General features: G+C 37.4%; 2 protein-coding genes and 1 long non-coding RNA gene across 3 annotated transcripts in view; 2 read left to right on the top strand and 1 right to left on the bottom strand.

The window, feature by feature from the left end:
• The first annotated feature begins 23 nt into the window (after nucleotides 1–23).
• Nucleotides 24–2,496, top strand: LOC107758295 (uncharacterized). Its single transcript, XR_001642009.1, has 3 exons — nucleotides 24–192; nucleotides 1,646–1,832; nucleotides 2,428–2,496. It is a non-coding gene; the product is annotated as an uncharacterized LOC107758295 (long non-coding RNA).
• Nucleotides 2,434–3,455, bottom strand: LOC107758294 (glycine-rich protein DOT1-like). Its single transcript, XM_016576001.1, has 2 exons — nucleotides 2,671–3,455; nucleotides 2,434–2,601 (listed from the first exon to the last, which is right to left on the bottom strand). The coding sequence occupies exons 1-2, from the start codon at nucleotides 2,963–2,965 to the stop codon at nucleotides 2,486–2,488; spliced, it is 411 nt and encodes a 136-aa protein (XP_016431487.1). The 5' UTR covers nucleotides 2,966–3,455; the 3' UTR covers nucleotides 2,434–2,485.
• Nucleotides 3,456–13,039: 9,584 nt separating this feature from the next.
• The window catches only part of LOC107758308 (deleted in lung and esophageal cancer protein 1-like), a 17,274-nt gene continuing 2,320 nt past the window's right edge, over nucleotides 13,040–27,993 (top strand). Inside the window, 38 exon segments of the mRNA XM_016576023.1 lie at nucleotides 13,040–13,327; nucleotides 13,584–13,661; nucleotides 13,664–13,726; nucleotides 14,082–14,238; nucleotides 14,365–14,475; nucleotides 14,563–14,750; nucleotides 15,294–15,513; nucleotides 16,043–16,046; nucleotides 16,696–16,774; nucleotides 17,401–17,486; nucleotides 18,210–18,385; nucleotides 18,566–18,702; nucleotides 20,158–20,250; nucleotides 20,384–20,474; nucleotides 20,571–20,733; nucleotides 20,829–21,021; nucleotides 21,321–21,394; nucleotides 21,490–21,646; nucleotides 21,773–21,863; nucleotides 22,494–22,624; nucleotides 22,752–22,910; nucleotides 23,093–23,223; nucleotides 23,362–23,515; nucleotides 23,889–23,999; nucleotides 24,118–24,236; nucleotides 24,339–24,530; nucleotides 24,812–24,870; nucleotides 24,959–25,110; nucleotides 25,205–25,320; nucleotides 25,397–25,467; nucleotides 25,557–25,771; nucleotides 25,872–26,027; nucleotides 26,155–26,179; nucleotides 26,182–26,273; nucleotides 26,404–26,498; nucleotides 26,693–26,780; nucleotides 26,902–27,117; nucleotides 27,253–27,420. Of these exon segments, the coding sequence (XP_016431509.1) occupies nucleotides 13,244–13,327; nucleotides 13,584–13,661; nucleotides 13,664–13,726; nucleotides 14,082–14,238; nucleotides 14,365–14,475; nucleotides 14,563–14,750; nucleotides 15,294–15,513; nucleotides 16,043–16,046; nucleotides 16,696–16,774; nucleotides 17,401–17,486; nucleotides 18,210–18,385; nucleotides 18,566–18,702; nucleotides 20,158–20,250; nucleotides 20,384–20,474; nucleotides 20,571–20,733; nucleotides 20,829–21,021; nucleotides 21,321–21,394; nucleotides 21,490–21,646; nucleotides 21,773–21,863; nucleotides 22,494–22,624; nucleotides 22,752–22,910; nucleotides 23,093–23,223; nucleotides 23,362–23,515; nucleotides 23,889–23,999; nucleotides 24,118–24,236; nucleotides 24,339–24,530; nucleotides 24,812–24,870; nucleotides 24,959–25,110; nucleotides 25,205–25,320; nucleotides 25,397–25,467; nucleotides 25,557–25,771; nucleotides 25,872–26,027; nucleotides 26,155–26,179; nucleotides 26,182–26,273; nucleotides 26,404–26,498; nucleotides 26,693–26,780; nucleotides 26,902–27,117; nucleotides 27,253–27,420 (4,695 nt within the window). The 5' untranslated portion in view covers nucleotides 13,040–13,243.

Below are 27,993 nucleotides of genomic sequence, written 5' to 3'. Positions count from 1 at the left end.
ATAAATCGCTCTGGATACAGAGCTTTTCTTTTTTAGGAGTTTCCTCAATTTGCTGCTCACTGCAGAGCAAATGGGTGGAGCTAGATGTCCAGTGGGGAGGAGCTACACGGATGTCCAGTGAGGAGGAGCTACAAAGCGCAGAGGGCACCATTTGGAAAGATGGCGGATGGTGACGGTCACAGACAATTCGACGTAATGGCAGTATGTAAAAACTAAACTTTAAAGATAAACTGAACTTTGAGACGTGTGTAAAATATTTCCTTAGACTTATCTCGACATGAATGTTAATGTTAACATAAATATTTAGATATACATTTATTAGGGGTTGAATGGATCGTAGTTGATTTGTGATCCTTATGGACAGGCCCCACGGTTCGGCACCATGTGATCCTCGGATTAATTGCAAAATTTAAACATAATAGAGTGAAAGTTTATCTTTTATCGTACGTGTATATACACTCGATTTTAAACTATTCTACCTCAAGAACAGGCAAAAGAGAATTCATTCAGTGTTCGCGCGCTTTGTTTCTATGCGCACAGCCGCACACGCAGAGATGCGCGTTTCACAGCGGTGAACACCAATCTAAACCCTATTTCGCATCTCTTTGCTTTTGAACAGACACATACACATACAATTATGACAAAATACGCATCTCCACATTCTCATAAACATAGTCGGTTATGTCTTCAGCAAACATAAACAGCTGAGAAAGAAATTGGATGTGTATCATTATACTGGATCCTTGCATCATGTCTTAAAGGGGGCATAACACACACATTTTCACCCAATCTCATGTTAATCTTGAGTACCTATAGAGTAGTACTGCATGCGTTGATGGGCACGATCTCGCTCTCGCTCTGGTCGATGCGTGCGCGGGCGCGTTCTTCTGGGAGTAATGCCCATATAAGGAGTTCCACCCACGTTTACGTCATTAAGAGCCACGATCGAAAAAAACTCTCAGAAACCTGTACGAACCCAGAAGTAAGATTTTTGGCACAGAAATACTCTGTCATATGTCCAAATTGTTTTTTGAAACTTTGTCCATGGTTAGCATGAGAATCCAACTCTTTAAAAGTGTAAACAACTCTGAATGCATGAAACAGCATTGTACCCCCCCCTTAAAGGGGAAGCAGCCTATAAATACCTGCTACTGTCATTTAATTCTAATCAAACAACAAAACACAGCTTTGACAAAGATTAATCTATATTTAATTTATACAGTGAACACTATGCAGTGTTATTTTACACTTAATTATTATATTTCTGTACCTCAACACTACTGAACTTATTTTATTTTTATCTTTGTTCTTTTGTATTTATTTGTGCTTGTAATTTGTGTATTTGTTTTACTGGCTGTTCACTTGTCTTTACTCATGTTTGAACTTTATTGGTTAGGTTAGTAGCTAGTTTTTGCTGTGGTATCGAAGAAATACTTAGCTTTAAGTAATAAATGGAAAGCAAAGCTACATTTAAATAATTTTTTTTCTTGCTAATCCAAAACACGATCCGATCCGTGAGTCAGAAACCGTAAAAATGAACCGTGAGTTTTGTGATCCATTGAACCACTAATATTTATATATATATCTATAATTATTTATTTTTGCTGATAGATGTTAATGGTGTGTGTTTGTTTAACCTGCACAGAAGCATCAGACAATACTGAATAAAGGACACGGTCCCCTTCTCTCTGTTGAGAAATGCACAATCTGCTGCAGAAAATATCACTGTGCCTACTGCAAACTGGTGTATAACCATTTAAATGAGCTACAAAATCATGTAGTAGATCATGTTCGAGTTGCAGTTCATCATAAAGGAATGTGCGTGAATTATTGTAAGTTTCTTATACAGTTCAATTATTGTGTGGTCATGTTTTAAAGTTATGAATCCTTTTGTTTTTCACATGTTTTGGCCTTGGTCATTTCTCCCTAGACTTTGGAAATAAAAACATAATTTCATTTAACATTTCCTTGCACTGTGAAACCTTTGGAAAGTCTGAATCTCAAAGGTTCACATACTTCTGCACACAAGGATACTTCATGTATTAACTAAATAATCCAAAAATATTTGTATATTATAATGTACAAAAATATATGTGTTTTCTGTTGATCACGTCATATTTTATCAGAAAATGTAGCGTAGATGAAGACAATAGAGTATGTCTAGAATATGCAAAAAACAGACTTCCAAAGGGGTTCATAAACTCAGTTTAATTAAATCCTGTTGTGTGAACTTAGCATAACTGTTTGGACAGAACAAAATCTTCACCCACACTGGTCCTATTGACAGTGGGCATCTGGTAATTCCAAGATTAATCTTTTTATGTTCGTGAGCAAGTCGCTTTACCCCAAAACCTCTACAGGGGCACTGCACTGTATAAAATATTGTAAACAAGACAGTTGATCAAAGTTATTCTTTCTACGGTTTAGATTATGTCATCGTAAAGTGCAATCAGGACTGCAGACAAGCAGCACATTTTCACTGCTGCTACTGCACATCAACATTGATCAGAAGGGATACTCTGATTAAACATCTAACAAGTTGCAAAGAAACGTCATTCAGACAGCCTCCACCCACAGCAGCAGCACCTCCAACAGCACCAACTCCAACTCCACCTCCAGCAACACCAACTCCATCTCCAGCAGCACCAAATCTATCTCCAGCAGCACCACCTCCATCTCCAGTAGCACCACCTCCACTTCCACCTCTAGCAGCACCAGCTCCAGTATTTACGGCAGCACCACCCCCAGCTCTATCCCCAGCAGCGCCACCTCCAGTAGCACCAATTCCATTCCCAGCAGCACCACCTCCACATCCATCTCCAGCAGCTCCACCTCCATCTCCATCCCCAGTAGCACCACCTCCAGCTCTATCCCCAGTAGCTCCACCTCCATACCCAGCAGCACCATCGTCAGTAGGATTATGTGTCAGGCAGCAAGTCAGGGTGACTTGCATGCACTGTGGCATTCAAATAAATAAAAGGAACTTGCTGGTTCACATGAACAGAAATCACAGGCAAAAGGTAACCGAAATTTCAGCTAAACGGCACCTGTCATGCCAATGCATTGATGCCAAAAATGGCATCTCTGCTGTTAACCAATCATTCTTTAAGCCTTGCTCTCCTATACATGTTCAGAAAAAAACATGGGGTGCAAGCCAAAACATAATCTGTGAACTGAATGAATGCAAGACAAATTCTGAATTTGCTGTCAGGAGTAGAATTCTTCCTTATGAATGCATGCATCTAAAGTCTTTGCTGTTCTGCCCACGAATGGACAATGCATCCATCATTATGGAGGAGGAGGTGCTTTCAGAAATGGTTGCTGCGAAGATATTTGGGGACACACGTAAGCAAAGCTGCTTAAACCGCCAAAAAGCAGCTGCTGATGCAGGTGTTCCACTTTCAGTTGAGGTGACTGTTGGAGGGCCTCCTTCCAAAAAAATCTTATCAATATATGAGCCAAAGATATCACACCACAGCCGACTGGGCAGGCTAATAGCGGCATATGATTCTAAAAAGAATTCCTGGCAATGCCCATGTGCCAAAGCAAGACAGTCATGTCTCCATAAAACAGTGGCTAAATGGCATCTTTTTACAACTGACCGACATCTGTTCAGAACTACAGAGATTGATGCCAGGCAAGATCCAGTTGAGATTCATGATGACACACAAGTTCTTGAAATCAATGCAAGACCAGGTGGAGGTGAAGGGCCAGCATATCCTCCTGATGATGCAGGCCTCCAGAGGATGGTACAGTATTTACTGCAAAAAAAAGGTCTACCTTCCCAACTCCCCTAGCATTTGATCACTGGCTCCAAATCTTTGCAAGATTTTCCAAGGCAATTGATGCCAAAAGAAACATCTTGCGTGGAGTGTGCAGGGCATCTAAGTGAGCCAGTGCTCATTACAGCACGCGCCAAGCTTGTGACATATACTTGTGTTGTTGAAGGTGAGACATGTCAAAAAATATCATCCATGTCAGCTTAGCCATAATGATTTAGCTAAAAACAAAGTAAAAGCAAAGTTAGGGTTGTACAGTAGGTACACAGTGAATTTGCTATATAAAATATGATTGATATCAGTCAATAACACCTTATTCTACTTTTTCTTTTACTTTTTTTTTTAGGCTGTTAGAAATCATTAACAACGGTCCCTCTAGATTCTCTTTGCCACCTCAGATATTCTCAATCCCTCAAAGTGGATATAACGGCCGGGAAGTAAGAAAACACACATTCATATGTATTCTCAATACTTCAACTTTATTCATAGATACAAAGATATTATATAGGCATATGTCGAGGGGAGTTTCAACCCTTTAACCAATGAGGATATAGATGACATACATATAGGATCTTTGGCCAAGAATATGTGTTTATATAAAATGGCCATATGAACAGAAAAACATGGACATATTAGGAATAGACTTTTGCGAAGGATGCTAAACTATCTTCATGGTTTCATCACGAACCTCATTCCTAGCTATCATGTCCTTATTCAGACATTTGAATCAAGAGAAGCTAATGTATACATTTGCGCATGCATAGCTCGAATGTGAGTAAGAGACATTAAAACACCATACAAGAGAGAGAGAACAGATAGAGGAGGGAGAGTGAGAGGGAGAGGGAAAGAAAGGAGGGGGAATAAGAGAGAGGGGAAAAAAAGGAGGGGTGAGGCATTCTCAAGACAGAGAGTGTTTTCTAACATAGGCTTTTCTACATACTGCAGGGCATGTCCTGTCTGTGGGCTGATGTACCGTTATCAAGAATGGAGTGATGGAATTCACAATTTCAACGACCATATTCTAATCACTCTTCATTTGTGTTGTCATGAATCCGGTCTATAAACTTCCGTTCACTCACCACCAGAGGTCACCCGCTCTCCACATGGACTCTCATACTACACAGACTGTTACACATCACCCTGGACTACATTTCCCATGCTCCATTGCACTAATCACAAGCTCACCTGAAACCAATCATACACAGCTGCTACCAATAACACACACTATATAAATCAGTCTCACACCACCATTCAACGCAGAGTATTGTTTGCACATATCGCTCAGTTAGTGATAGCAACATTACGGAGCCCTTTTCCTAGTCTTGTATTTGTTCCTAGTTCTAGTCTAGTCTTACCTCATTGTGTTATTTGATTGCCTGGTTGCCTGATTTTCTGCCTGCCTTGGATTTCTATCGCCTTATCGTTTGGACTCTGTTTGCCCCCTTACTGGACTATCGCCTGTTTGTGGATTACCCGTTTGCCTTGCCCTCTGGATTACGTTCGCCGATCGAAGACCCTCGCCTGCCCTAGGAATACTCTTTGCCTTGCCTGTGATGTACCTGTGTTGTTGTCTGAACCTTGCCCGTTTTGTGACCACGCCTTTGTAATAAAGCCTTGCACATGGATACGCAAGTCTCATGTTCTGATTACTCCGTAACATGTGTATTGTACTACATACATCACTTCAGGTAAGAAGCACATTTAAAGGGCACCTATTATGCCCCTTTTTACAAGATGTAATATAAGTCTCAGGTGTTCCCAGAATGTGTCTGTGAAGTTTCAGCTCAAAATACTCCACAGATCATTTTATATCATTTTGAAAATGCCTATTTTGAGTGGAAGCAGAAACACACTGTTTTCGTGCCTGTATCTTTAAATGCAAATGAGCTGCTGCTCCCAGCCCCCTTTTCCAGAATAGGGCTGTGCTAGTACAGCTCATTCCTCAAATACGTCGCCAAAAAAACATCTGTTTGGTTTTGATTATCATTAGGGGTGGCACAATACTATTTTTTTCAAAACCGATCCCGATCCGATACCAAAAATTCTGAGTATCGGACAATACCGATACCAATCCGATACCAGCGCAGTTTTTGTTTTTTTTTAATCGGTGAAGAATTTCTATACCTCAGTGTGTGTTGACCTGATCATCACTCATTTGTGTTACACACAATCTGCTAAATATAGACAACTTCATTATAAAGAAAAATAACAAATGAAAAAATATATGATCATAATCTATGAGAAAAATACTATTATAAACTACGTTAGTGGATAATTCAGCAGCAACTCTAGAAAAAAGAGTTCACAATTTTATAAAATCTAAACATTTAGAGAAAAAACATTATTTAAAAAAATAATGTAAATACTTGTAATCTGGTAAAATGTTACACATTGCTCTTTGTGTTGTTGTAAAATGAAAAAAGTAATTATTTTTATATATGAATATATGCAACATATGATAGATAAGACCGAACAAGAAGGCTATTAATAATCTTTCAAAAGTATTATAATATGAAAGGCTCCAATACAGAGCGGCACAAAGCGTTTATGCGCATCCCGTGCATAGAATGATGCGCTTGAAGCAACACTGAGTCACAGAGCGTAGCGCTCCGCACAGAAAAGTTCAAAGCACAAAGGGAAGAGATATTAATATTGGTGTATTATATCTGTGCGATAGTTTGAGTCTCTTCTTTTATCCGTGTTAAATTACAGTTACTGTGCGCATGAAGAACAATTCATAGTGCTCTCTACTCCAGTGTAGTGATCTATCAGACACCCGTTAGAAATTAACATGCTTTAGAAACAGCACTAAACTCCAGCAAGATAAAGTCCTTTTATGCAAAACCACTGATCTTTATCTACAGATCAAGTATAACAATAGGAACATTGAATCATCTTGGAGCGAGTTTCATCGTCTTGTCTGTCGTAACCTAACGTGATATGCAGTTTGAACGCTGACAGCTGCAGCGGAGAGAAGAGTGAATATGACTTAAATATTCATCTGTAAACTATGGAACGGCTTCAGAACACTTGGAATATAGTGCACGAAAACTTTATGGTGCTTTTATAAAGTGTTTGTGTCTTTCGTGGGGCTTAATAAACACAGAATAGTATACTCACTATATCGGATTTGGATCAGACTTGTCTGACCGATTCCACGATCCAGCAGAAAATGCCAGTATCGGAGCTATACTGATACTGAATATCGGATCGGTGCACCCCTAATTATCATGTCTATCGCGCTAAAATAATGCGGTTTAAAGCCATATTAGTTTAAACTTCTGATATAGTGTTTTCTGAGCGCACACATCCGAAGCATGTGCACAGAAAGTGGCTGTCACACGGCATGTGAGCATTAAACTAAGATCTCGTTTATGTCTTATTGCACTTAAACTTGTCAAATACACACAAGTTTGTTAAAAACACACACAAGTTACAAAAATACAGTTGGTTATGTCTGTGAAGGTAAACAGCTGGGAAATAAATTGCATGTTTATATTAGATCTGTGTATTAAGTGACATCAGCATAATATACATTACCTATGCTGCTGTCTACACTGTTAATATGACCCAACACTCTAAAAAACACTGGGTTAAAAACAACCCAATTTGGGTTGTTTTTAACCCAAGGGCTGGGTAAATATAGGACAGAACACATATGGGGTTAATTTTACCCAGCAAATTGGTTTGTTTATGTAACCCATCATAATGGGTTTATTTAACCCAGCTAATGGGTTGATTCATTTTTATTATAATATAGCTTATTTTTTACTTTATACATGAAATAATGTTTACAAATTAACTTAAATCCACTAAATTTTTGTAAAATACTCCACACAACCACTGGTTTGCATGATATCTTCCTTTATTTTCCTTTATTTATCATTTACAGCATTGTTCATCGTTTGTATGTATACATATTGCTTATTTAAACTCGTTTAACAAACATTAAAAGTAAATATTAAACATTAAACAGAAGTAATTCACGTGTAAACGGCCAGTCTGTTATTCTGTTTCCACCGTAACGGCAGGAGCTGGGTAACACAAAAACTACCCAAACACTGAAAAAATAACCCGAAAAAATAACCCAGGATTTTGAAACAATAAAATAAAAACAGACAATCACTCACTGCTCTGGACTGAATAACGTCTATAGCTTTGATAAGAAGACATTTCTTACTTGAATGCTGCTTTTAAATGCTCTGGCGTGAAGATAAACATGACAGATTGTGTGCAGCTCACTCAGGGTGGGGTCTCTGCTAATACGGCAGTGTCCGTCAACAGTCGTGGGCAGGGCCTGTAAAAACTGACGTCACATTTTACAGATTTTGCAAACGGCTTGTTGTGAGACACTGCTTATGATTTATGGGGATTAAAAAAAACCGAGCGGGTGGATTTTTATCATTATAGGGTGGTTGTGTACACACACTGCCAACACACATTTATGTTCAAGCAACATGTAAAAGTGAATTTTGCACAATAGGTGCCCTTTAATGTAGATGTTGTACTGTTGTTGTTGTTGAATGTGTGCCTAGTTATGTCTTATACTTTCTTAGACTCACCATGCTGTAAGCCGAGCAATTGAAGTTACCTGTTTGCCTTTGAAGAAAATAAGTCCTTCCCTAAAAAGGCCACAATACTCCACGCCTACATGCACTTTGAAGCCCTGACTATGCATGACCACTCATATTCTTGTTTCAAGTGTGGATACTATCCACCAGTGGTTGTAATGGACCTTCACAGAAAGGTCTGCATTTAAACTGCATTTAATGATAAAGAAAAAAATGGACAATACTTTATTTAATACCATGCTTGAATTTATAGTAAGTGAAATAGAGGGCCCACCAGCAGACTTTGACGGCAGTGTCAGTATCACAAAATGTTGGGACTCTGTGACTTCCGAAATCATCTGCAGTGGCTTATTAACAAGTGGGTGTCTCTTTACTCAAAGTAGGAAGTATTAGGCATATATCTATTTCCCACAAGATTGTAAAATACTGTGATACAATGACAGTATTTCTTGATATCACTGTTTCACCTTAATAGCACTGTTAACTGTGGTAAACAACATTCTCAACTGAATATACCTGTAGTCCTCACACACCATACTTAGTTATTGACATCTCTGCTCCTGTATTTACTGAGTTGTCTGTCATCGAGTTCAGCTACTAAAAACACTTCTTTTTTTTTTCCCCCAAAAACATGTTTTCTTGTAATGAAGCATTTTTCTTTTAATGTCAAGGCAGCTGAAAGAACCCCTTTGTGGTATCACCAAGTTATAACTACTGGGCACCTTGGATTGGACCAAAACACTAGAAAGGGGGACAATATTTTAAACACGGAACATGAAAAGTTTCAATTACCAAGGCAGTCTGCTAAAATGGCTGATCTCCAAAACACAGAAGAGAGGCTCCAAGATGCACTAATCAATCTCAAAGTAATCTTAAAGTTAATTAACTGTTAATTAATTAAGTAAATTAATTTTGTTTAAATAAGCAAAATATTATAATTACTTATATATATATTATTTATTTATTTTTTATTTTTTAATAATAGGTGGACATGGTTCGACAGCTGTGCAAGCAATGTGGCCTGGACCCAAAAGGCTCAAAGATGAACCTTGTCCTAAGACTCTGGGAGGCAATGAGGAACAGGTCTTCTTACGACAAGATCTTTGAGAAGGTCTGGAGAGCTTCAGGTAAGATACATGTTTTTAACCGAACATATCTGGTTACTGTATAGTGATGAAATAGTTCTTCTGCCAGGACAATGTAGTTTGTTGCTCAAGATGTTGTAGCAGTTTAAAAGTTAGCATATAGTATACAGTGCTGCTTGAATGTTTGTGAACCCTTTAGAATTTTCTATATTTCTGCATAAATATGACTCAAAACATAATCAGACTTTCGCACAAGTCCTGAAAGTAGACAAAGAGAACCCAAACAAACAAAATGATTTTAGCAAATGGCTGCAATATAACAAAGAGTGAAAAATTTAAGGGGGTCTGAATACTTTCCGTACCCACTGTATCTGTGAGTGGCAAAAGTATGTGAATCTTTGCATTATCTGGTCTGACCCCCTTTTGCAACAATAACTGCAGGTAATGTTTCTTGTAACTGCTGATCAGCCCTGCACAACATCTTGAAGGAGTTTTAGACCATTCCTCAGTACAGAACGACTTCAGCTCTGTGATGTTGGTGGGTTTCCTCCTATGAACTGCTTGCTTCAGGTCCTTCCACAAAATTTCAATTGGATTAAGGTCCGGACTTTGACCATTACGAAACATTTTCTTTGTTCTTCAGAACAGCAGGCAGTTGAACTGCTCAGGACAAACAAGGGACTCGTGAACAATTATCACAAAACAAAAAACAGTTGTGGATCATCCAGGAAATGATACACAGTATTAAGATTCAAGGGTATGTACAATTTGAACGGAGTAATTTTTATAAATTCAGTTATTTTTTCTTGTGGAGTATATATAAACATTTGACAAATAGCTTATTAAGGACAGTGCTAAATAAAAAATAACATGCAATTTTCATGATCCCTCTTATTTTGTTGAATTTATTAACATATTTGCATATTCTGCAGGGGCTATGTAAACTTATGATCACTACTATATTGTTTGACTTCAGTGCGTGCGTAATTATTATGCAAGTTGATATTCTGGTCATTTTTTTTCCAAGCACATTTTACCAAATCCGAACCACATCAATCTTAATAACTACTATTAATTTTGTATTTAATCATTTATAAGTGATATATAATTGTTAACAAAGGCTGGAAGTGAAAAATGCCTTATACTCAGGTGTGCATAATTATTAAACAGGTTTTCTTTTACAGGTAAAATGCACCAGAAAAGAGATTTAACTCAGACTGAAAAGTCAACAATTATTAAATGCCCATGAGAAATATTCAAAAGTAATGCAATGCAGAAATTGCTAAAATAAATCATGCCTACTGGACAGCGAAATGCTCATTGGGTCAATATGGTCAGAAAAAAAGTAGCGGGAGAAGAAAAGACACATTAACTGAAAACAAATTAAAAATTAAGGTGAAGAATTAGGTGTGAAACCACCAGGAACACTTTAGTCTCCAGTGCTACCCTTTTCCAAAACTGGAACCTACCTGGAGTCTCCAGAAGACAAGGCGTCAGGTTCTCAGGGACTTTGCTAAGATAAACAATCCTGAAACAAGACCCCCACTTAATAAGAAAAACATGCTGTGTGATTGTAAGAAATACATGAAGACTGATTGTTTGAAAAGGTTTTATGAACAGGTTGAGAGTGATTCCTGAGGTATCGGCACCAGTTCAAGTCAGACAGCAGCGACGGTGGTGAAGGGATCATGGTGTGAGCTGCTACAACAATGAGCAAGACGGACTTTTCAGGGTTAGAGATCCCAAAAGTTACTGCCAGATTCTTGATGAAAAATTCTTCAAAGAGTGGTACACGTGGATGTGGTGCTGGTCCTTCAAGAGTCATTCTCAACCTATGTCTATAAAGCCTATAAAAATCAGTCTTCATCTATTTCACAACACTTCAGCATGTTCTTAAGTGGGGGTCATATTTTAGGATTTTTTTTTTTATCTTAGCAAAGTCCCTTTTTTGTTACCATTTCGCTGTCCAGTGGTCATGATTTCATTTAGCAATTTCTGCATTGCATTACTTTTAAATATTTCTCATGGGCATTTAATAATTGTTGACTTTTCAGTCTGAGTTAAATCTCTTTTCTGGTGCATTTTACCTGTAAACGAAAACCTGTTTAATAATTATGCACACCTTATGAGTATAAGGCATTTTTCACTTCCAGCCTTTAACAAATATATATCACTTATATATAATTAAATACAAAATTAATAGTAGTTATTAAGATTGATGTTGTTTGGATTTGGTAAAATGTGCTTAAAAAAATGACCAGAATATCAACTTGCATAATAATTATGCACGTACTGTATAGTTTGTAATTACCTTTCCTGTTTCATAAAAGTGCTTGAGCAGCACTTGACTAATTACATCATTATTGAAATGTCTTATCTTTTTGCACAAAGGACTCGGCAGTGATGAAACAGATTCTGCTGGCCTGTGACTGGGTGGAGGAAAACAGACCCCACTTTGCTGGGAAAGTTCACTTACCACAGATCTTAAGGATGACCGAGGATGATGCCTTGTTGGCCATAACAATGCGGGACCTATTTATTGACACTATTTTCCATGAAGGTGAAATGGATGAGGACAAAATTCGGGCTCCCTTCCTTTTCACCTTTGAGAGAATTGAAGACATGGAGTTTTTCTTGCAGGAAATAAATGACAAAAGAAAAATTTGTGTCTTGCCTGCATGACCCTCACCTTTAACAAGCTAACTGTCTGATGGGGTTGATCTGGGTAAATATTGTTTTTTAAATTTTGCTTTGTATTGCCTTGTAGTTTTAGGTTTAAACATTTTTTTTTAAAGTTTTGTGGGGAAAAAAAGTGTTCTTGAAACTTGATATTCAATTTTGTGTCTTGTATCCTATTATTGTGTTCCTAGATTGAAGATTGTTAGCCGCACAGTAAACAAAACAAGTGTTTCCTAGCAACGACAACTGCGCTAAACACTGAGACAAGAAATAAATACACTTACAAGCTGCTTTTAACTTCTGCTGATTGACTGCTTCTCACAAAGACTACTGCTTTACACTGTTTTGCTGGCGCTTGAACACACTTTCCTGTTTATCCCAACAAATGGCCAAGCAAAGCGCACGACACTGACAATGTACGCGATACAGTACAAGACCAAACGCCATTTCAGCACGTCTCCACAGACGTAGTTAAGATGATACATAAAAATAATATGGTCATAAACACCAGTTTGCAATAACAAGCAGCAAAACGAGCTGTTTTGCACAGCTAAAAATAGCTGGAAGTGGATGAGACAGATGTAACCGGATAGTTACTTTGACCCAATCAACAATAATAATAAATTTAAAAAATTCTCCATTAGGTTAAAGTTCCATCTGACGAAGGGCTTGCATTAACTTTAACAGCCACTATGGTAGCGAAATGAGTGTCGCTTAACTAACGTTAGATCCATAAAGGTAGAGCTAGACTAGGTCAAGACAGGTGGAGCTTACGTGTAGCTCCTCCCCGCTGGACGTCTAGCGAGGGGGAGCTACATGTAAGCTCCACCCATTTGCTCTGCAGCGAGCAGCCTCTCGTTTCCTCTGGGTGGCCTGCACTGTTACTATGGTGACGCCCTAAATAAACATGGCGGTCTATCTAATTAAGGGAACTTCTCCATGGTGCCATTTAGTGTATTTATTATTTCTGCCGTTACGTTTTATATTGAGACATATGAGTATCTACGGCACGTTTCCATAAAATATCACCATAAACCTACTTCGCTACGCACCACACGTGCCGGAGCTTGAAGTATTAAATTGCGTTTAAAAAGTTAAAAAGTTTTTACACCTTTTACGCGACAAAACAATGGCCGATGAAACTAAACCAAAAGCACTAAAGAGTTCTGAACCTTCCATGAACCGACACAAGCCAGCATCAAAGACAACTCAGGTAAAAGAATGACTAATGACCACTAGTTATTTTAACAGTTTGACTTTACCAAAGTCCTTTTAAGACTTTACTCACCCTCATGTTGTCTCAATAAACATGTATAACTGTATTTCGCCGAACACAAAATTTTATGTTATACTATAGAATGGTATAGGAATTATGTAATTTAAATTTTTGGGCGAAGTGTCATTAAACAAATCTATCAGATCTTTTTTTTTTTTTTTTTGCTTGAAAGTAATTGGTTTTGTGTGTACAGGACATTTCTCATCTACTGGCCAGCATATTCAACGACCTTTACACCATAGAGGTGATTGGGAGGGACACTGTTTCTAATATCTTAGTAAATCACGCAGAGGAAGCAACAACTACCATGAAAAATATGTGGAAGAGCTTCAGCAGGTGCCTCTCTCTTCACATCTGAGCAAAGCCTCTCTTATAAAATGTGACATATATACATGAATTTTTTTTTTTATGTTTTTGAACTTTTAGGACTCCTTTATGAATAGAAAGTTCAAAAGAACAGCATTTGTTTTAAATAGAAATCTTTTGTAACACACTAAACATTTTTGCTATCACTTTTGATCATTTTAATCCTTCGCTGAATAAAAGTATTAATTTATTTAAAAAATCTTACTGACCCCAAGCTTTTGAACAGTAGTGTTGGCTCCTTAATTCTTATTCAATTCTTATTTTTTTGGATTTGTATTATCTAAATTATGATTTTTTTTTTACTGAATTTTTATGATTTTATCAGGTGCATTCTGAATACAACAGACAGATTCAGAACGCTGACATGCTGGAGACACACATCATACAGGCCCGTCTGCAAGCTGCTGCAAAGGAGGAGCATGAACACAACAGAATCATGGAAGAAGTGGGTGAGGCCTACCGTCAGCTGGGTCTTCCCCCAGGTAGGTTTCTTTAGTTGTTTATTTAAACAACCATTATTTTTACTATCCACAGTGTGTCGTCAGTTAGTTAGTAGTGTTATGACACAAAAACCCATGTAAACAGAAGAATCCTCTATGTCTCCAAAGTTAAATTAGCTTTCAAGTGGTGTGTGGACAGTGAGCTTCTCAGGAGCAACAACTTGATTTGCCCACTGGACTATACAACAGTGCACACCCCAGTTGTTAAAAGCCCAAAAGGTAATTTTTCACTGACCTATAAATGTAAAAAATATTTAAACAATAAGATTACGCATCATAATACTGTAATTTTCCCATTTTTCACAGGCAAGTTTACTCCAGGCTTTGCCCAGACAACTATCTCTTATAATATGCACATTCTCACCGAACCACAGGATGATGGTTACACTCCTCTCCCCCCACCTGCACATACGGCCCAGAGCCTGCTGGAACAATCGGAGGAGACACTCACGCTCCCTTCCTCTCCAGAGTCCAGCTCCATCAAGGGCACTGAGGTTTGCCTCTGAACATAATTCCATTTTCCTCATATCAAAGGGAGTAGAATGACCTTTATATTTTTTGTTACATCACTGCTTTCTTTCAAATGAACACTTTAGCCCCCAGATCACATGATAAACAGTATTTATGGGTAATTCACGTGTCTCGAGATATAACAAGCTATACTCCTATAGATTACAATTTTTTTAAATCATCATTTTACTTGTAATTTTAATATTACTCATTATTTGAAAAAATAAATTGAATATTTGTACTTTTACATTTGTACTATTCTAAATATTATACATAGTAAATATACTTTATATTAAAATATTAAATTTTTTAATTAATTTGTCAAACTTAAGGATAATTAATATGAACTAGTACAGACAAAAAGGTGATTAAAAAGATGAAAATTTAAAAAGAAAAATGTAAAAAGAAAGACCACATTTTTCCTGTGGTCCTATATATATATATATATATATATATATATATGTGTGTGTGTGTGTGTGTGTATATATATATATAGTCAATTTTTCAAAAAAATTTTATCTCTAAAGCTAGGTTTGTTGCATAAGGCCTCTTGGATGGAGAAGCCCAGTGCTCAGAGTCGGGCAAAAGACAGGGCTTCCCTGCAGAAGCACAAAGACCAACACAAGTTCCTGCGCAACCCTCGCTTCCTGCTCCCAAATGCTCAGCGTGGCGGAAAGTCTCTCATCATGCCAGGGAAGAGGCCGGAGAATGTGGGAAGGGGCATGAAAAACACTGGAAGAGAAAGGTGTGCCTGTGCTTTTGATTTTAATGTTTTCTTTTGGAAGATCATACTTGTAGATACACTCGATATTGATTTATTTGATGTCTAATTTCTATAACCTCTATAATTAGCTAGTATAATTAGTATATTAATTATTTGTTTTAAAATTATTTATTTTCTCATCTTTCATTGGTCAACAAAAAGTTGGCCACATCACCTTTAAATAATTAATGTCCTATCAAATTCAAAGTGAATAGACTGCTTTATGAATTTTCTTTTAATCCCTATAAGCCTTGTCCTTTGTTGTTGCACTGTTTGTATTTTGGTCAGCTTTATTCAACCATTATTGCCATAATATTTGTGCAGCTTGGGTAGGGGAAATATGATACACATGAACACTCAAGAAACAGGTCACACCCTTTTGTCTGCCATGTATTATAAATGCTAACCTGTATGTATTGTGATATATTTTTTCGTTTGGCTTCGTATGACATCTAAAAAGCACAACGTGCAATTGCAAACCAGCAGAATGGATTATTCTATGAGTATAATCAGCCATGTAGCCTATATAAGTTTTTTATTTGTTTTCCTTTATTGGCCTTATTGTCTCCAAGCACATATCTGCATGCCAGGTGGAGGTAATCAAAGAGAACATTGAAAACTGGATTCCAAATGAATCACTCCATTGCCTGTTTCACTTGTCTGGCCCAACTGAAATGTCTTTGTCCATTTAAATGAGGAAATTTTCCCTTCACAGCGGCCAGAAGAATCACAAGACTATCAAAATGCCTCAGCTGACTCTTTCTGTATTTTGAGTCAATGGGTTCTGTGCAGTTCCTGTTTTCTGCTTCTTGGTAGTCGACAACAGAACAGAAGATCCCGTTTGAATGAGATACTTCATAAAGTGTGGCTGGGCAGTTGATGCAAAACATGTACGCCAAGAAATTAGATTCAAATATTTGACTGTAAATGGGAAAGTATATATTTTAGTTACTGTGACTGGTTTTTAAACCACTTTTCCTGTGGTTAATTTCTAAGTGCACAAATGTATTCTGTGAATTAACACATGATTCTGGTTTACTGCACATAAACTGATGGACAGTTATATGACAAAACTACTGCATTCTATTCTGTTTATTTATTTGGGTATACTTATTATAAGCTCATACATGGCAAATTATTGTCACAAAATTCCCTTTCTACTTAAGTCCTGGTCCCGCTCCCATCTTCACTGCGAAACCACCTGTGATCATCTTCACTGACTACAGAGTAGGACACGTCTACGAGGTATAAAAGCACCTTATATTTCATTCATTTTGGTCCATTTGAATGAATAATTATATTCATACACAATGTTGGGGAAAGTTACTTTAAAAAGTAATGCATTACAATATTGCGTTACTCCCTAAAAAAGTAACTAATTACGTTACTTAGTTACTTTTTATGGAAAGTAGTGTGTTACATTTGCATTATGCGTTACTTTTTAAATATGAGCAGGGCTTGATTGCTTTTAATATAAAAAGTTATATTTATAGCAAATGTAAAAGCGAATGGGAAAACAAAGTAACTGGCATTACTTTTTTGAAAAAGTAACTCAGATATTTTCTTGTAAATTAAAAAACTAATGCGTTACTTTACTAGTTACTTGAAATAAGTTATCTGATTACTTAACTCGCGTTACTTGTAATGCGTTACCCCCAACACTGTTCATACAACATGAAATGTATGAAATTATAAACATGTTTTGACTGTGTACTGCATATTTTTATTGACTAAGTCAATAATGTGAGGTTTTTATGATATGACCCCTAGTGTAAATGATAATTAAATTTTCCCTACTGGGCCACTTCTGAATGGTGTCTTTCTAGTTCGGTATGTTTTCAGTTCTTAATAGTGCCTTCTGTTTTCTGTAGACTGCGTTGGAGCTCAAAAACATGACTGCGACTAGCCATCACATTCGAATGATTCCTCCAACCTCCCCACACTTCTCTGTTGGAGTCTAAAGAAAAAAAAAAGCACCTGCTGACCTCCTGAAAGACTCATTTATGTTGCCAGGAGTTCTCTCTGCATGATTTGCATTGAAGCTGAAATGAGCTAGAGGAAATGGCAGGGTTTTTTAACGTTAACTAAAACTAAAACCATTAAAAAACATTTTCATTACTTCAGGTAAAATCAAAAATTAAAAAGATAGTTCACTCAAAAATGAAAATTCTGTCATCATTTACTCACTCTGAAGTTGTTCCAAAACTGTATGAGTTTCTTTATTCTGTTGAACACAAAAGAAGATATTTTGAAGAATGTTGGTTATCAAACCTTTGCTGTTAGCCTTTGACTTCTACAGTATGGGAAAAAAACACTATGGAAGTCAATGGCTACCAGCAAATGTCTTCTTTTCTGTTCGATAGAAGAAAAAAACTTATACAAGTCTGGAACAACATGAGGGTGAGTAAATGATGACAACATTTTCATTTCTGGGTGAACTGTCCCTACAACTGTAATAAAATAAAATATAAAAAAAACCTTAACCCTTATTTTATAGTTGCCAAAGCAACATTTCTCATTTTCACTTAGTTTAATAATTCTTTGGTATTTACCCTGCAGCTCGAGGAGGCAGAATAGGGAAACAGCGACATCTATTGTTAAAAATGTGAATAATTACTACCAGTGAATTTCTGCTTTGAGATCAAGATAAGAAATTGTGTAACAAAGCTTTATGTTTCACAGGCAGGTTCCCTGGTGAGGGGGGAATTGTCGCTCCTGGAATGAGTTGCCAGTATATGGTGCGTTTTGCTCCAGACTCTCTGGCTGACTATGAGGACGTTCTGGTTGTGGAGATGCAGTTGCCGTATCCTCTCATTATACCGATAGAGGCCCACAGACCACCTCCAATACTCAGTTGTGAGTCATAAACTTAACTCTTTCAACATCTAGATCTTAAAGGGATAGTTCACCTAAAAATGAAAAACAACAATGGAAGTCAACTGACATTCAAAATATCTTAATTTGGCTTGTTTTGATATTGATCAATAATAATGGATTTAAAGTTGAATCATTGCCTCTCCTCTTTCTGTGTGCCAGTGCCTTCTGTCATGGACTGCGGTTACTGCCTGGTGGGAGGGGTGAAGTTTATGGAGGTTTTATGTCGGAATGAAGGACTGAGTGCAGGAACATTCTGTGTAATGCCTAAGAAACAGTGGCCTGCCTCAAGCCTTAGGGTAAGCAAGCAAATTTCAACATGAAATCTCATTCAGTTCATAGTTAAGATTCCTTTCTGTGACAGTATTATTATTTATGAATTCCAGTAAATCTCATATTTTCTACTCTTCATTTTTTTAAATAATCTGCGGGTTTAAATAAACTATTGCACACTTGAACCTTCTTTTATCTGTACATTTTAAATTGAATACAAACAATGTCTTAAAAAGGGGTCATATGATGCTGCTAAAAATAACATTATTTTGTGTATTTGGTGTAATGAAATGTGTTTATGCGGTTTAAAGTTCAAAAAACAAATTATTTTCCACATACTGTACATTATTGTTTCTCCTCTATGCCCCGCCTTTTTGAAACGCGTCGATTTTTACAAAGCTCATCGGTCTGAAAAAGCGAGGTGTGCTGTGATTGGCCAGCTATCCAATGCGTTGTGATTGGCCGAATACCTCAAGCGTGAGACGGAAATGTTACGCCCCTCACATACTGTTGATGCCGTGTCCGGCCGGAGCGACGAGACATAAACATTAAAACCCATTACAAACGAGGCATTTGTTTGCATCAGTGGGGACATAATTACAGCATAGTACAACCCTCTTTCCTTAGCTCAAGTATGCAAACCTCTTTGCCACATGCACTGAAAAACGTATTACATTGAAAGTTAAATTTTCAAATGAAAATGGCAACATGGTCGTTTTATACAGTATGCGTTCGTATGTGCTTAGTTTTCGCTGGAGGAAACAGCTGTGGTGTGAGGAGGGGTGAACGCAGCGAAAACAAGAGCTTGTAACACTCCAAAGAGAAAGGAAAAAATGAAATCGCATCATATGACCCCTTTAAAGTGAAAATGAAATCTATTTTCAGAATGCATGTTTTTGATCTTATTGTGAACTATTAATTTTTTACATTTTTGAGCTTGTAATTTTCAATCAAAATGTAATTCTTTTTTTCAAAATGATCAAAACTTGATGAAATAACAGACTGGTGACTTATGCCGGAGGTGAACGCAGCGAAAACTTAGGCTACAACCAATTCATATTTTGTAAACTGTATTTATGACAAAGAACAAAACTGCACAGATGCAGATATTACAACAATCTATCGTTAAACACACACCTTGTCCTCTGTTTCTCGCTCTGCACCGCTGCTGTCTGCTGATTGAAAAAGAACGCTATAGCCCCCCTAAAAATGGCCTAGCGACGCCCATGTGCCGGACTTCTCCAATCATTTAGTCCGCTTTAAAAATGGCCTGTTCTTCCTCCATTGAATCAACAACCGACAGAAGTCCCCGTCCTACCTTTTTGTTTTTCCGATACTCTGTTTCACTTGGATGTATGTCACAATACAGAAGAAAAGATCTGTCACTACTTCTGTTACATTGTGACTTTAACCTTTGTTGCTTTTGGTCTGTCTTAGTAAATTGTTAACCATCATAAGTGGTAATTCTGTGTGTGTCTCAGTCTGCAGTGAAGTCTACTTTCGCAGAACAGCCTCCCTTTGCTATCAGTCCCTCTATTTTTGGTCTTCTCCCTGGACAGGCCACTGTCATAGAGGTTAGATGTTGCTGACTGCACATTTTTAGATCTTGTGAATACAGCGTTTCATACAGTCTGATGTTGCTCACATTTTATTTATATTCACTAATCTGCTAGTCTGTGATTTGGATGTGTTTTTTTTTATGTTTAGGTTGTGTTTTTCCCCACAACTGCTGAGATCTCTTCTCAGGACTTCACCATTGTCTGTGACAACTGCCAAGTGAAGGACATCACCCTGCAAGGTAGAGAAACAATTCTGCCAAACAGAAAATTCTTCTCTGAAATTTAAGACATCTCCAAAAAGATATATGTGTACATGTTTCAATGACTTTTCTCAGGTACAGGTCAGCTGGTCACTGTGGAGCTGGTATCAATGTCAGGCGGAGAGGATCAGCCTGAATTTGGGGAGTTGTGTGATATCACGGCTGACCATTATGTCAGATTCAACCCAACCAATCCACATTCCACTTTACAGAAGACGATGGTTGTGAAAAACAATGCGTGAGTTCCCTGCACACATTTGTGTAAACACAGAATAATATGTACAGCAGATACTTACTGGCATGTTTGTAAATCATATTTTCGTTTATGTGTAGACACTTGGCGCTCCCGTACCACTGGCAGATCATGAAACCCAACCTTCAATGTCTGTTGCCTGAAGAGACTCTAGACCCCTCCAGCATTCAGCATCATCTAGATACAGACAGTGTGTTCAGCATTACTCCAGTCATGGGCATCCTGAGCCCTGCACAGGAACATGAGTTCCTGCTCACATACTGTCCAAAGGATGTATGTGCACTCACACATATACGCACACTTACACACATGTGCACACCTCTACTTTACTCTAAACCAGGGGTATTGTTGTTAACTAAAACTAAAACTAAAACCTTAAAAAAATGTCATTAATTTTAATAAAATAAACATTAATTGAAATTGAAACAGACAACAAAATTACTAAAACTTTAATTAAAATAAAAATAAAAACACAAACTGTAAAATAAAATCTACTTAAAAAATATGAACAAAAACAGTATGCCAAATGATAATAAAATAACTCTCTGAACAATTTTTTTAATCTGTCCCAGTTAAAAGACTACCACAGTGTCTGCCAGTTGGTGATCATGAATGTTCCCGATCCACCCAGAATCAGTGATGATGGGTAAAATGAACTTTACTTTTACGTTTGATATTTAGGATACATTTTTTCGGGTCAATAAGCACATCATGTAGAAACTTCTGTGTGCTGATTTACAGGATGTCTCTCAACACAGCTCTCCATGTAAAGGATGTGACTGCTTTAGAGATTGAAATGAAAGGTTCTACTGAGCCGTATAAGATCCTTCTTGAACCGTATGCTGTTTTAATATCAGGGGAGACTTACATACACAACTCAATCCGCAAGAGATTCAAGGTAGCACTGAGTGCAGAGGTCAAATTGACTCTCTGAAGTTCTTTCTTAATTCCCAATATAATTTGCATCATAAAATGTTTTTGAAGCCAGACATGTATATGTTTTGTGTGCATGTGTGTGTTTTAGATGTGGAATCACAGCAAATCAGTCATTCACTTTGAATGGGAGCGTATTGTATGTCATGTAATTGAAGTGGAGCCTTCAACAGGAGAAATAGGTGAGCATTGCAGTGTATCAGTAAATTAATGTAGTATGAACAAACAGATATACTGTTCAAACGTCTGGAGTCAGTAAGATTTTCTTAAAGAAGTTAATACTTGTATGAAGGACACATAAAGTTGATCAAAAGTGACAGTAAAGGCAGTTATAATGTTAAAAACGATTTCTATTTCATTGCTGTTCTTTTGAGCTTCATATTCATCAAAGAATCCTGAAAAAAATCTATGACCGTTTCAACGAAAATATTAAGCAGCACAACTGTTTGCAACATTGATAATAACAGGAAATGTTTCTTGAGCAGCAAATCAGCATATTCGAATGATTTCTGAAGGATAATGTGACACTTGCCAAAGACTGGCGTCATGATATTAAAAATTCAGCTTTGCCGTCACAAGAATAGATTACATTTTAAAATATATAAAAATAGAAAACAGTTATTGTAAATTGTAATAATATTTCACAATATTGCTGTTTTTACTGTGTTTTATGTCCTTGGTGAGCATAAGAAACTTTATTCAAAAACAATAAAAAATCTTACAGACTCCAAACTTTAACGGTAGTGTATAAGTCTATTAATTAATAAACAAATTACACAAATAAATGATTTCTAACATGTGCTTGCTTACAGAGATGAATGAGTGTTTCGACATGGAGCTGGTTCTGACTGGAAGCGATCCGGGTCATTTTAACTCCACCCTACAGTGTCACATTCAGCACCATCCTAAAACTATAGGGCTGGCCATTGAGGTCACATTTAAGGTGTTTGAATCCATCTCCCAATGATTTATACTCAGTATGCTATGTGGAGGCCATCACAAATGTTCTCTTTAGCAAATTATGTCTTACCGTTTCATTCAAATTCAGTATATTTAATATGGTGTCTCAGGGTGCGCATTGCTCAGTGAATGTGCCCAGTCTGGATTTTGGCTTGCTGCAAATGGGAAGTGAGAGCATCTCCACCATTGATATCACCAACAACAGCCTGCTAGATGCCCACTGGAGCCTAGAGGAACTGTCCCACACCCAGCCGCCAATCAAGGGCATGGTACAACACCCCATTTACGCTTCTTAGAAATCAAGTCAAGCGTTTAAACTTATTGGTATTATGTATTAAATGTTATTAGTATTATAAATCAGCACACAGATGTATACAAATATATAGTGTGGATATTTTTTTTCAAAAGCTGTTTTTTTATTTTTTATCTCCTTTTCTGCATTTGCGTTCAGGTGTATATGAATCCAAATAAAGGTGTGCTGCCTCCCCTGGCATCCTGCAGTGTGGATGTGGTCTTCAGGGCCCTGTACTGCCAGTGTTTTGAGTCAGTCCTGCAGCTTACTGTGCTTAACGGCACTGGCTGGTGAGGAAATGAGTCACATCTTTTGTCATATTGTGTCTGAACTACAAGAAGAGAATACTACAGAAATGTTACCTAATGAAAAGCAGTCATTTCTTTTGTCACGTATTTGAGTGAAGGTTTGCATTTGTTTGTCTTTAGTCATCTCTCTGTACGAGCAGTCGTCCAGTCTCCTCAGGTGTGCTTGCTGAGCTGTGAGCTGGTGTTGGCTGATCTGTATGTAGGTGTTCCACAGACAGGCAGTGTTACCTTGTTTAACCAAACACTACTGCCAGCCCACTTCACCTGGAGCAAGGTGAGACAGTTTATATATTGTGTTTATCTCAAGATGTTTTTATCTTGTTCAAAAAAACCCAAGCCAGTGACGATAGTTTGGAAAGAATGTGAAGTGATGTTAACCCGTGATGTGGTCATAACTCACAGAAAATAAAACACACATTTATGTAATGCAAATTTGCTTTTGCGTAATATTTCATTCACTAGGCGTCAGTATAATTCCCTAAATGAAGCCAAATTAATGAATCTTTCAATGTCTGTCAACCAGTCAAAAGAATTCAGTATTGCTGTGATATAATGTTGTGATATTGTACAAGTTAGACCAAGTATTATTTTTCTAGTCATTCACATAGTGTTCCAAACTTTAACTTTAACTTCAAACTTCTTCTCAGCTCCAAGGTGCGCAAGCTCATCTCTGCTCTGCAACCTTCAGCCCCTCTGCAGGCACTCTGGAGCCCAATGCCAAGACAGAAGTCTCTGTATCATTCACTGCTCACACTGTTGTATGTACTGCTACTGTAACACCCACAGCTTAATATAAACGAATCATCTGTTGATATTCAAGCTCTAGCGCAATATATTTTTCGAGACATTATTGTGAATAAGACTTTATGTTTTTAGGAGGAACTGACTAAAGTGGCTGCAGTTTGTGAAGTAAAAGGAATGGAGAGTCCATTGTTGCTGGGCTTTTTTTCTAAAGCCAAACCTCTCAGAGTTTCCTACTCACTGCCTTCTGATTGGTAATGCCACAAATACCTCATATTCAAATTTCCCTGGACTTTGGTCTTTTTATTAGCTTTTTTTTTGCAATATCACTGTCTTTTTCACTGTTACATATTTAGTGTTAATTCAAAGGATGCCGATCACCAAACAATCACACTGGACTTCAGTGAGCATGAGCCAGTCGTCATTGGCAAATCTATCAAACGGCAGTTGCTGATAACTAACGACACCGCTATTACTGCTCCGTTCACTGTTGAAGCAGAGTACTTTACTGGATGCTGTCCTTCACAATTGGATGAAAACTCTGAAAGGTACGTTACATATCTTTATTCTTCATTCATATATTTATTCTGACTTCTTTTAGTATTAATACAAAAATATTATTTAAAAAAAGACTAACGTTTAATTAACCATTAATATAGCATTTGGGGTTGATTTTTAAAATGTTTTTAAAAGAAGTCTCTTATGCACACCGAGGCTGAATTTATTGTAATATTGCGAAATATCATTACAATTTTAAATGCATGTTCCTTCAGAAATCATTCTAGTATGATTCGGAAACATTTCTTCTTATTATCAATGTTGAAAACAGGAGCGGTGCACCTCTCCACTCTGTCCAGGCCAAAAAAATACAGCAAAAAGCATATGATGGTTGGTGGAACCTATTCTTTTGTGCTCTACAGTATCAGTGAAAGTGAAACAGCAAAGTCAAAAACGCATTTTCTTTCTTTACTTCCAGAATTTGTAAACGGTCTTCTTTCCCATGGGAGAGGTGCAGCATTCTTTGTTGAAGCGAACAGTGGGATGCTCGGCCCATTTGAGACTCAAACCATCAATATCACTGCTTTCACCAATATGTGGGGGAATTATCAAGACAACCTCATATGTAAAGTATGTCACAAAACAATCAAACATCTTGTTTCATTATAAATATTTTGCCTTTCTCAAATTAAACAGTTGAGTTACAGTGAATTCTGACTTTCAGGTTGGAGATCTAGATCCAACTCCCATTCCTATCCAGATGTCTGTGAGGGGCTGCCCCATTTACTTTCAGATGATTGGACCACAACCTGACAACCAGAACCAGGGTCCAATTATACGGTCAGTGTACTTATAGGATACTTTAGATGTTGCAGTTTACACGCAAAGACAGTTCTTTGATATTTATGATTGACAGATTTGGAAGCCATGTTTCTGGAGGAGACACTGTGTCACGCTCTTTACGGCTCATTAACACCAGTCCGTATGGTGAGTCATTCACTACATTGAGTTCACAAATGTACATACATCAAGTTTACAAAAGTACATACATCATGTCATTTTCTGAAACCTTTCAGATATCCGTATGGATTGGATGACCTACAACTTGGAGGTCGGTGATAGCAAATTGATAGATCTGTTGGTTGCATGTGGTGAACCCTTTCCTCTGAAGGATGCTGATGGCAATGAAGTTCTTGGAGGGCTGGACTCATCCGTCATGTTCCCACGCACATGGGATGACAGCCACACCCCCAGCAGAGAAGGAACAAGCTCAACTTTCATGACCAAATCTGTGAGTCTAGGCTTAGTTTTCATGGCAACATCCCAAAACAGATGCAGCTTCTGGTGCAGCTTCACCACACAAACAAAAAAGTGCATTTTCTGTTTTGTAGGAAGATTTTGGACAGAATGAGGAAGAATGTGATGGAGAGGAGGGCAGAAGCCCTTCTAGGTCTCTGGCTCCAGTGAAGAAACTGTTTTCTGTGTTTCTGAAGCCTCATGAAGGGAACGTCTCTGACTACCCATACTGCATCACTCCACAGCAAACCGTAGGTTATGGAATTCAACACTGTCCCAGGTCTCCATTAGGATCTGTTTTATTTCCATATCTGGATTAAGAACATTAATGATAGGGTGTGATGGGGGGAAAAACATTTAATATGCACTTTACTACAGGTAGTTCCAGCAGGGGGCAGTAGCACCATCATGTGTCTTTCACTCCTCTGATCCTGTCATGTTCAACCAGTCAAAAGTGTTTGGGTTATGCTCTGGGTTTCATGAACCTGGACTCTAAGGTATATTAATCTCATCCAGCTCACCTAATACAGACTACATTGTGCTACATTCACAATCACTTTCAAAAATGAAAAACAGAATAAGTTTTACAGTCAAGGTAATGTCATTTCACTGTTATTTATCTTGTAGCTTGCATCATTGACTCCAGGCAAAGTGGAGAGAGCACAGGGCTATGAACTAGAACCTTTGAGGCTGGACATGCAGGCTAATGTAAAACCTGCCGTGTGAGTTACAAATGTGTTTAATTCATGTATTGATATAGCAACCACTTAGTGATGCCCTAGCAATGCCCGAGCACTACTCACATTTTTAGCATATATAAAAATCAGTATATTGCTTCTATCACAAGCATTTCATACAAGTAAATAAATACATAATATATAGACAACTGTCAATCAGTGTGTGTGTGTGTGTGTAGCTTGTCAGTGCAGATGGCAGAAGATACAGACGTACTGGAATTCACAGCAGCTGCCAGTGATACACTGGACGGAGCATCACAGACACAGGTGCACTTCAAACAAACAATATGTATCCAAATCAAAGTACAAGCAAGTTAATTTTGACAGTTCCTGTTGGTGGTGTGAGGGTTTAGCTGGACATTTTTTTGTCTGTCCGTTTGGACTGTAGAAGGAATCCAGAATAACTTGGACGTTCCAGCTGAAGAACAATACGGATATGGCCTTGAGTTTCAGATTGAGCACACACCCTCCATTCTCAGTGCTGCTGCCCCGACAGAGCCTTAAACTGATCAGCAGCTCACCCTCTCACAGACACACAACAGGAATCTCTGGACCAGGAGACGAGCAAATATCACTTCTGTTACAGCCTAAACAAATCATGCAGGTCATATTGTTTCTTTGCTTATTCTGTGTCTTGGATTTCAGCTTTTTTACTTTGTCCCTGTAGGAATCAGTGCTAAATCTGTTGTATTTGTCAATCTGACACAGAAGTGATTTTGATAATCATTTTAATTTGCAGGTTAAGGTGGCTTTCCATAATTCATCTTCGCTCCTGACCTGTCTGAATGAACCATGTGAGGAATCAGATGCTCAGCCTTCTGCTACTCTTCTGTGCAATGATGCTGGAGAAAGAACACTACAGTTTCGGCAGAGTTTGACCATTCAGTACAGCAATAACAGCTTACAGGTGTGTACACAGGCAAAATGTATATCCTGTAAATATCTAAAATATAAAAGTCTTGGAACAAAATGCACTTTTTGAGGTTCATAAAGCTGGTAGTAATGATATAGCTGACATTTCAACGCAATATTCAAGCCTATTGCACCTGAAGATGATGGGTAATAATTTCGCCATCTTGTACCCATCTTGTGGGAGTCATATTGTCCTGGAACAATAGCCTCATTCAAACAAGTATTTACAGTGGAAAAAATTATGAAAATGATTGAATTTTACATTTTAGTATTAAAAAAAAAAAAAAAAATTTATACATTTTATATTTTTTAAATACATTTTATGTTTCAATTTAACTTTAAACCATTTAATTTTTTTTATTATTTGTTTCTCTAAACCTATTTCTGACCCCACTTTGAAAACTTCTGTTTCAAAGTTTAGAGTCAATAAGATTGTTTTTTAAATAAATTAATACTTTTATTTAGCAATGATGCATTAAATAAATGTTAAAAAATGTGACAGTCAAGACATTTCTATAGTCACAAAATATTTATAAAAAAAAAAAAACAGTTTTTTTAACTTTCTATT

Source organism: Sinocyclocheilus rhinocerous, unplaced genomic scaffold (assembly GCF_001515625.1).
Source record: "Sinocyclocheilus rhinocerous isolate Xijiao unplaced genomic scaffold, SAMN03320098_v1.1 scaffold142, whole genome shotgun sequence".
Lineage (NCBI taxonomy): Eukaryota > Metazoa > Chordata > Actinopteri > Cypriniformes > Cyprinidae > Sinocyclocheilus > Sinocyclocheilus rhinocerous.
Note: the sequence above shows the minus strand (reverse complement) of the source record. Positions and strands in the feature narration are given on the sequence as shown.

Bases quoted from the DNA above. Each gene is read 5' to 3' on its own strand.
- LOC107758294 (XM_016576001.1), bottom strand. From the start codon at position 2,965: ATGCCACAGTGCATGCAAGTCACCCTGACTTGCTGCCTGACACATAAT. The intron at 2,602-2,670 runs GTGGTGCTGCTG...GTGGAGTTGGAG, and splicing joins TGGTGCTACTGGAGATGGAG to TTGGTGCTGTTGGAGGTGCT.